This window comes from Manis javanica, chromosome 13 (assembly GCF_040802235.1).
Source record: "Manis javanica isolate MJ-LG chromosome 13, MJ_LKY, whole genome shotgun sequence".
Lineage (NCBI taxonomy): Eukaryota > Metazoa > Chordata > Mammalia > Pholidota > Manidae > Manis > Manis javanica.
In genome coordinates this window covers 68884859-68895153 of record NC_133168.1, presented here as the reverse complement: position 1 = coordinate 68895153, position 10295 = coordinate 68884859, and the positions used below count along the sequence as shown (strand labels likewise).

Here is a 10295-nt window from a genome sequence, read left to right as displayed (position 1 = left end):
TTTCTTTGCTTATAGTAATTATTGCAGATGGGTAGACAAATACCACAAATCTTTAAAAGCAATAACTTGTAGAAAGTATGCATTAGAAGAGGAGGTGTAGGGAAAAAACTCTTGTGTGCTGTTTGTGGAATTTCAACTTGTGTAGCCATTCTGCACTGACATCTGACAATGCTTAGTGAAATTAAGTGTGAACTGTTCTTATTTGAATACGGAGTTACAAAACTTAAAAAAGAAGTGGAGGTGAAGGAGGGTTGCATTTTATCAATCAGAAATAAAATACATTATATCAAATGAGCAAAGTGATTGTATTCCAAAATAAACACTTCATTCCCAATAACTCTAGTTACTGTAGCCGGTCCTTATGTGTTCAACAGATAGTAATAAAAATTGTCCATAGGTGAAATAAATAATATTTGAGGTTCTTTAATGAACTCCGAGTTGGAGACAGTAATAAGATGGATAATGAGATAGTGGACCAAGGGCTCGATAGGAAATTTTTTTAAACTATTGAGCCCAAATGCACAAGTATGTTGAACAAGATATATTCTGATCAAGATCAAATTTTTTACTGATGTATACTGCCTCGCCTGTTCGACTAGACACCCTGACATCAAGTCACAAGCTCAAATTCATACATGGGTCAAGCTGCTAGCTGAGCTGAGTGAAGCCCCTTGAATGCTAAGAACACAAGCCCCCTCGCAAGACATGGTTGCTACTCAGAGCAGTTTTTGCCACAGAGGGAAAAAAAATCCAGTGTGTCAGGTTTTGAGTTTTTCAATAAACAGTGCTTGCCTGTATCTCTTTATTCTTACATGTATTTGGTTTTATCTTAAGAATTCAAAACCAAAGAGTTAAGTGAGCAAAATTATTCAATATATGATATTCAGTTATAATCAATTGTATAAATCTCAGTTCTTGCTTTATTTATGCTTTATTTTTATATTTCATTGTATTTCACTTTTAATCTAGTTTATTTCATTTCATTTTTTAATCCCCTTCCCTCTTACTCTGGGCCCACATTCCTTTCCATTCGTTACGTACTCCTCTGTTTCAGTATATGGCTACAGTGTGTGTTACAGAATACTGAATATTTATAAAATGTGTGATGTAATTTTCTGTATTTTTTTTAAAAATCACCTTAAGTGGTATTGAGTTATTGATAATTTTTAACATTTTAAACTCAAAATTACATTTTTAATCCACATTAGTACTCCTTTGAAGCACCATCTATGTTTTAGATCTCTATTGGTAGTGTTACGGGATAAATTATGTCCCCCAAAAGATGTGTGGGAGTCCTAAGCCCCAGTACCTCAGAATGTGACTTCACATGGAAATCAAGCTGTTGCAGATTTAACCAAGTCAGGGTGAGAGCATTAGGGTGAGCTCTAATCCAGTATGCTTGATACCCTTATAAAAATGGGAAATTTGGATGCAGGGACAGATGTGCACATGGAGAACATCAGGTGGTGACAAAGCAAGAGACGTGGTACTCCTACAAGCCAAGGAACCCACCGATTACCCGCAACTGCCACATAGGACAGATTCTTCCTCACAGTCCTCACAAGGAACCGACCTTGCTAACACCTTGATCTGTGGGTTTCTGGCTCTGGAATTGTGAGATGATGCATTTCTGTTATGTAAGCCACCCAGTTAGTGGTACTTTACTACAGCAGCCTTAGCAAACTGATACAGGTAGCCACTGGGATCTAATGCTCTGATAAATATATTCACGTATGTCTCTCTAAGGATGTGTGAAAACGTTTCTGAGTTACATGTCATGAAGTAGGATAGCTGCATCATGCGGTATTTACATGGTAATTTCATTAAATACTGCCAGGTTTCTCTGCACAAATGCCCTACCAGTTTACACGTGCATTACAGTACAGTAAAAGTGTCCGTGGTACCCTTCCTAAGCATTTCTTAGGTTTGTCAGACTGTTGGCTTGTGCTTTTAATCTGCACTACATTTCCCCCTTTCGGGAATTATCTATTCACAACACTGAGCCTTTTTCTAATTGAAGAGTAGGATGATTCTTGTCCTCAAATATTCAGAAACTGCAATGTTAATTTCTCCCACTCTTTTGCTCTTTCTGATTTTTTATGTCATCTCTTGATGAACAGAAACTTTCAGGCTTATTTTCCTTTAGAGAAGTTGCATCATCTTTTCCTTTATGGTGCGTGCTTACAATGTGTAGTTTAAAATTTTCTGTCTGAAAATCATAGCATTACCCATTCTCAAATCTGCTTCAAGATTTTTAAGGTTTGTTTTATACATTAAAGACTCTGATTCACATGGAAGTGGTTTTATAAGATGGTGTGAGGTAAGAACGACACTTTCCCACGTTTCAGAAACATTTACTGTCTGATCCATTCCTTTTCACTGGCATGCCATGCTAGCTCTGTCATGAGTCATACTCCCATGAATTCATGTTTCTATTTCTAGGCTCTTGATTCTGTTCCATTCATACATTCCTACCCACGAACCAATGTCAATAGCTATAGACACATTAGATCTGTAATAGTACATGGTAAAACAATTTTTTAGCATTCTATATAAATTTAAGCTGTTTGTTCCACAAAAATATCTATAGCAATTCTGATTAGAATTGTGGTGAATCATAGATTTAATTCAGAAGAACTGATATCAAATAACCATAAAGTCTATTGGCCAAAGACATGATGGAGTATTGCCCAAAATATTATTGGCCAACAATTTTTATACAGATGTTTTAAAAATACTATTCAAAACCAATTTTAAGAAATAAAATCCTTTCTGAAAGATAAAAATAACATACGTAATTTACTTCAGAACAGAACATTTTTAACCATTTTTATTGATAATTTGAGTATTAAATATAATATAAATTACTATGATTAGGGTGTATGTACATATTTTGATGTTTGTTTTTGATACCTGCTTTTAATGCTAAATCTCTGGTTATTTCTAAAGAATTTTCTTTACCATGTTCTTATTATTTTTATTTGTTCAAAAAGTGTATATACATTTATTCAAAGTCACATTTTATGATTGTTAAATATGGAACTGTTGACTTCAGTCAATTTATCTCAGTGGGTCATAATATATTTCATAAAATATCATCGCTGTGTATGTTAATAAACTTTGCTGTTAGAGTATATCCTCAGTTACAACTTTATGACATTAAATGTCTAACATTACAGCTCAGTTAATTCCACAGTCACTGTCTTTTGACCTCCCTTCAAAGAACCTTTTTCTTAGCAAATATTTTTCACAGACAATTTACTAAATAATAATTTATGATTATTTTGTCAACTTTGGTGTCACACATTGAGGGAGTTCTTATGTTATTTGATTCTGGTATAGGACTTAAATTGATTTTATTAAATAGAGAAATTCTGTCAAATGATTCTTTCCACAAGTCAAGATATTCCACAATCAAAAGTATAGAATTTAAATATAAAAACATGTACATCGATTGTGCTTCGCTGCCGACTGCTCTGCCTCAGGTGGAGGCCCAGAACTTCGCGGAGGAAGGAAACCTTAAGAATGGAATCTAAATCTTCAAGGATTCCAAGAAGAATTTCTGTTCAGCCCTCCAGCTCTTTAAGTGCAAGGATGATGTCTGGAAGCAGAGGAAGTAGTTTGAATGATACCTGTCACTCAAGAGACTCTTCATTTAGACTGGATTCTGAATATCAGTCTATGTCAGCGTCAGCATCTGCATCACTATTTCAGTCTCCATGGTATAGTGAATCAGAGATAACTCAGGGAGCACGCTCAAGATCACAAAACCAGCAACGGGATCATGATTCAAAGAGACCTAAACTTTCCTGTACTAACTGTACATCTACCTCAGCTGGGAGAAATGTTGGACATGGCTTAAATGCAGTGTCAGATTCTTCTTGGAGGCATAGTCCAGTTCACAGATCTTCATCAGTGGTACTTGGATCATTTGGAACTGACTTAATGAGAGAGAGGAGAGATTTAGAGAGGAGAGCAGATTCTTCCATAAGTCATCTTATGGATTGTAGTCACAGAAGTGGTGATTTCACAGCTTCATCATATGTTCAAGACAGAGCTCCTTCTTCATATTCACAGGGAGCAAGACCAAAAGAGAACTCAGTGAGCTCTTTACAATTGAATACATCATCCACAAATCACCAAATGCCTTCTGAACATCAGACCATACCATGTTCTAGAGACTCTAGTAGAAATTCTTTAAGATCACATTTTTCTTCAAGAGAATTGGAATCTCCCCCAAATAGTACACAGCCTGGATTTTCTTATATTTCAAATAGAGATGGAACCTCAGCCAAAAGCAGTTCAGGTAGGGTTGGTTCATCTCAAAGATCATTTCAAGAATCTTCCGACAATGAAGGTAGACGTACAACCAGGAGATTGCTGTCACGTATAGCTTCTAGTATGTCATCTACTTTTTTTTCACGAAGATCAAGTCAGGATTCCTTGAATACAAGATCACTGAGTTCTGAAAATTCTTACATTTCTCCAAGAATCTTGACAGCTTCACAGTCTTGTAGTAATGCAGCATCAACTTCTGATGTTCCTGATAATAGGGCATCTGAAGCTTCTCAGGGATTTCGATTTCTTAGGCGAAGATGGGGTTTGTCATCTCTTAATCAAAATCATAGCTCTGAGCCAGATTCAGAAAATTTTAACCAGGAATCTGAAGGTAGACATTCAGGACCGTGGTTATCTTCCTCACTTAGAAATAGGTGCACACCTTTGTTCTCTAGGAGGAGGCGAGAGGGACGAGATGAATCTTCAAGAACACCTACCTCTGATATACCATCTAGATCTCATCATACTTTTAGAAGAGAATCAAATGAAGTGGTTCACCTTGAAGCAGAGAGCGATCCCCTTGGGGCTGCTGCTAACAGACCACAGGCATCTGCAGCATCAAGCAGTGCTGCTGCAGGCGGCTCCACCCCAGGGTCGGCTCATGGTGGAAGAAACACAGGAAGAGCAGGGATCCTTCCGGGTTCTTTATTCCGATTTGCAGTCCCCCCAGCACTTGGAAATAATTTGACTGACAATGTCATGATCACTGTAGATATTATTCCTTCAGGTTGGAATTCATCTGATGGAAAAAGTGATAAAACTAAAAGTGCATCTTCAAGAAACCCAGAAAGACTGCAGAAAATAAAAGAGAGCCTCCTTTTAGAGGACTCTGAAGAAGAAGAAGGTGACCTATGTAGAATTTGTCAGATGGCAGCTGCATCATCATCTAACTTGCTGATAGAGCCATGCAAATGCACAGGAAGTTTGCAGTATGTCCACCAAGAATGTATGAAAAAGTGGTTACAGGCCAAAATTAACTCTGGTTCTTCGTTAGAGGCTGTAACCACCTGTGAACTCTGTAAAGAGAAATTGCAGCTTAACCTGGAGGATTTTGATATTCATGAACTACATAGAGCTCATGCAAATGAACAAGCTGAGTATGAGTTTATCAGCTCTGGTCTCTACCTAGTTGTGTTACTGCACTTGTGTGAGCAAAGCTTTTCTGATATGATGGGAAATACAAATGAACCCAGCACACGTGTCCAATTTATTAACCTTGCAAGAACTCTTCAGGCACATATGGAAGATCTTGAAACTTCAGAGGATTATTCTGAAGAAGATGGCGACCATAACAGAGAATTTGATACTGCCTAACTTCATATAAAACAAATGGATGGTCTGTGAACAACTGTGTTTATTACAACTGGCAATTGAGTATTAATTTTGAGGGGGAATGCCTGTTGAATATATTGACTATATGTGTGTGTATATACATATATAATGAATATATATATGCATATGTATGCATGTATATATATATATTCATTCTCAAGTGTTGCTGAATTAAAATTCTGCTGGACCTTTAACATGGTCATATAAGTTGGTAATCAAAAGTATTTTTCTGGTAGGTGAATGGGAAAGTGTTAACTTTGTTTTACATATCTAAGCAGTGCTGACAGCCTGTTTTGTGTTCTTATTACTGTAGTCATATTTATTAAAAGTTCATGTTTTAGTCTCTTGGTAGTGAAAAAAAGTGGGACAAAATATACTTTCAAAATAAAATGCCAGATGGCACCTGATTACTTTAACTTTTAAGATGCCTTAAGTTGCAGTCTTCATATTATCATAATCATTTTCTTCCACTTATTTTAAAAAAGAAAAAAGAATGGGAAGTAAGTTCTGAAGAGCATTATATTAGATTTCCAACTTTAATTTGAATTCTAAATTGACTTAGCAATAAAATCTAGTTTTTAAAAAAGTATAGAAATGTAAAAGGTATAAGTGATGGATAAATTTTTGTGTTGATTGGAAAATGCAAATTATATTTGATAGTCCATAGTATGTAGATATTCCTCTTAGGAATACTACAGCTGTAAATTATATCAGAATTGTCAGTTAATGCTATTTGGTAAAAGAAAAAGAAGGGGGAAAATGTGTTACAATCTTAAAAATTTATGGAGTATTTTTAAATCCCACCTTATGTTCAGAGTTTAAAGTGCTGGTTTTCAACGTGTTTTTTTAGTGCTGTCCTTCTTGTAGATAAATAAGATATAAATAACCTGTTTGAATTCTGGTTGTTTTTAACTTGGTAATTATGAGCATTTATTTGATGACTTAATATTTTCATTACCTTTTCACCGTGAATAGATCTACACTGGTCTTGAGTTTGGTTTATTTCCATAACACTGTATATTTCCTCTGTCAACACCCTTATGATACACTTTTAAAAGTACCTTCAGGTGGTTTCAGGTTAAATAAAGTCTATGTCATGGCAACAAACTACCTTTTTAGAACCCAAGTAGAAACCATGTAATTTCTCAAATGTGAATCAACAGTTTGCCCACATTTAGTCAGTTTTTTGGTCTTCATGTAAAACCTTGGCTTGAAGTAAATGCATACTGATGGATAAAAAAAAAAAAACATGTACATCAATATTTTTTAAATAAATGAAGAAATCATTTTCTAAAATTTTGCCTAATGTGTGCAGATGTTATTTAATTTTTGAAATTTAAAAAAATGTTGCTTTTATTGAATTATTTTATAAGTCCACCAATACAATAAAACTAATTTTTTATTCAATAAATAAATGTGTTAATATATCATTTTAATTATTCTTAAATATCCCCTTTCACTCTTCAGAGTCACCTAATAGAACAATAAATTATATAGTTAACATATATTATACTGAACTCTCTGTAGTCTGAATTCCTAACTTTCCTTTTATCCCCAGTTATCCTTAATTTTTAAAAACATATGCAATATTACATATACATTAAAATATATATTTCACTTTCTTGTTTCATTATAAATATATTATTTGGAGTGAATAAACACATCGTTATAAAAATAGTCCTTGCTGTTGGTGATTTTTTTTCCCACCTATCTACTTCACAGTTTCCATTCCAACTTACATTTTTTATCCTAACTTTTTATTTCATCATGAAAAAAACCCCACATTTTTTGTAACAACCTAGGATCAAAATTATCTGAAGATGATAACACCCTTACACAAATTAAAGCCACAGTGGGATGCCAATTACACCCTTCATAATAACTAAAATTGAAAAGGCTGACACAACTCAGTATTTACAAGGACGAAACACTTGAGATACTCATAGATTGAGTGAGAGTGTAAAATAAAACATCTACTTTGGACAATTGTTTTTTCAGTTTCTTATAAAATGAAATGAATGTCCACACAAAGACTTTAGCAAAGAATGTTCACAATAGCTTTACTGATGATAACCAAAAAGTGGAAATAATGCCAAAAGCTGGACCAAATGTTCATCTATGAGTAAGTGGATAAATCATGTTATATTTTTAAAATGGATGTATTACTGGTATCGAACAACAAGAAAGAATCTCACAGACATTTAGTAAGTGAAAGAAGCCAGATATGCTTAAAAATCAGAATGGTGGCGCTTCCTGGGTGGGGAGATGTGCCATGAGGCAAATGGGTAATGAGTGTAAGGGATATAAATATATGTCTATCAAGGTGTTGCTTATACAAGTGTCACACATTAAACTATATACATTTAATTTTATGTAAATTAAAACTTAGTGAAGATAATCAGCAAGTCTATTGCTTTTTTTTAAACATTTCTAAGATCACAAGAAATAAGATCAGAAATTCTAAGCAATTCTGTATCTATGCATAATCAATTTAAATATTTTTTCTGCATAAGTAAATAAATTTTATAGAGAACACTTGATAGGTTTTTAAGAATAAAAACATAGTAGCCTCAATAAAAGTTCTCCTCATTAAAATTAATAATGGGGGTATTTACATTTTATTCAGTTTTCTTTACCAGATATTATTTTACCATTTTAAAAACAGGGTGAAACAAATGCATTTGAATTACACCCATGTCCTGTTAAGGAAACTAAATTAATTGTCTTTCTCATATGTGAAAAATTAGTACAAAAAAGAGCAGATAGTCACCATTTTTTATTACTATCTCATAGGCATTACATTGGACTAGTATTTCCCAGACTATTTCATAAAACAATAATTCCCTGTTACATGTTTCAAGAAAAATGTTACATATTTGTGATATGTTTTTTTAAAAAATAGTTTGAACAAATGAATATAAAAATTTCTGTGTGGTGATTTAAGATGTATGCATTATGACTTGGAAAGTTGGGGAGTTACAAGATAATCTGGTATATAACATGTTGCTTGTTTAGAAGAGGTGGCACTTTTCTAAAGAAACCCTTTGGTGGACATACACTTCGTAGATAATAGCACATAACTTGTGTTTCTGTGATATGGCCTTTTAAAATTCTTAACAAATGAATAAGTAACACATTTTTCTTGTTTATGTGCTAAAAGGTTAAAATGCCATGTTGATATTGTTATGATAATTTCATGCATCAATTAATTAACCAGTTAAATGTTTTATTGTTTCAATTAATCTGAGCATGCATTTCAGTGTTCATGTTAATGTCCATGGTTGACTTTAAATAAGGAAGTGTTCATGAGCAAAAGAAGAAACATTTATAATACACAAACTCTTTGTTATTTTAAGCATTTATTTTCCTGATGGTAGAAATATTTTTGATTCCTAGGGCAACAATTTTTCCTTACTGACATTCGTACATATTCCATATATGGAATAGTTACCAAGCCTACAGATTTTGGGGGCAGTACCACTTACTATCAAAGGGTCACAAAGTATATGATTCATGAATATGAAATCCCACAGAATATTACCTCAACCTAAATTACTAACTTTATGGTAGAAGTTGCAACAATGAACGGGATCCGCCTCACTTATAACATCAACCTGAGCCTGTTTGCTTATATACATAATGGCTTGATTTTTTACAAGTGGAGCTATGGTGTCAGCTTGGGGGTGAAATCTGTATTATTGAGGGTTCTCCAGAACTACAGAACTAATAGGGCATATTAAGATACATGAGAGGAGACTTATTATAGAGATTGGTTCAAATGATCATGGAGGCTGAGATATGCCTCAACTTGTCACCTGCAAACTAGAGAACCAGGAAAACCGGTGGTATCATTTAGTCCAAGTCGAAAAGCCTGAGGAGCAGGAGCTCTGATGTCTGAGAGCAGGAGAAGGTGGATAAACCAACTCTAGAAAAGAGAGAGAGAATTTACCCTTCTTCCACTTTTTTGTTCTATTCAGGTCCCCAGTGGATGGGATGATGTCCACCCACATTGTTGAGGGCCATCTTCTTTACTCAGTCTACTGATTCAAATGCTAATCTCTTCTGGAAACAACCTCACAGACACATACAGAAATAGTGTTTTATAAGATACCTGAGCATACCTTAGCCCAGTCAAGTTGACACATAAAATTAACCATCGCAAAACCTTTCAAGATTTGTGCTGTATCCAAAAAGATGCATTTTTATATTTGAATGAGTAGTCATTATGTGGTGCTTTGTTCCCATATACTAGAATACATGGCTGAGAGACTGGGTATACATGTGGACAATGGCCATATCACACCTGAACATAGAACTCTCAGCCACAGCCTGCAGCAGCCACAGCCTGCAGCAGCCACACCATGAAGCCAAATAACAATCTCTGTAACAATCAGTCCAAAATAGGCAGAACTTAATAACTGCCAGATTCCCTAATTCAAACCCCTCTTCCAGTTTAGAACTAACCAGAGAAAGCCAAATATGCTCCCTGAACCAATCACTTAAGATTCCAGTTAGCCTGCCACCAGTGTCCCTGTCCCAAGAACGTCTAACCAGGGCATAACTTGTTTTACTATAAAGCCTTTCCACTCCCCCACCTGCCTCTGAGTCTTTGCCAGCCTGAATGA

General features: G+C 34.7%; 1 protein-coding gene across 2 annotated transcripts; it reads left to right on the top strand.

Annotated features, from left to right (window-relative positions):
- The first annotated feature begins 3459 nt into the window (after nucleotides 1-3459).
- Nucleotides 3460-6910, top strand: LOC108389151 (E3 ubiquitin-protein ligase MARCHF7). 2 transcript variants are annotated; one of them, XM_037023379.2, is made up of 2 exons: nucleotides 3460-5538; nucleotides 5585-6910. In XM_037023379.2, exons 1-2 carry the CDS (start codon nucleotides 3526-3528, stop codon nucleotides 5660-5662), a joined length of 2091 nt encoding a protein of 696 aa, XP_036879274.2. In that variant the 5' UTR covers nucleotides 3460-3525; the 3' UTR covers nucleotides 5663-6910. The 2 variants fall into 2 exon arrangements, with proteins under 2 accessions (XP_036879274.2, XP_017503202.3); XM_017647713.3 differs by having other exon boundaries at nucleotides 3460-6910.
- Nucleotides 6911-10295: the final 3385 nt, after the last annotated feature.

Bases quoted from the DNA above. Each gene is read 5' to 3' on its own strand.
- LOC108389151 (XM_017647713.3), top strand. From the start codon at position 3,526: ATGGAATCTAAATCTTCAAGGATTCCAAGAAGAATTTCTGTTCAGCCC.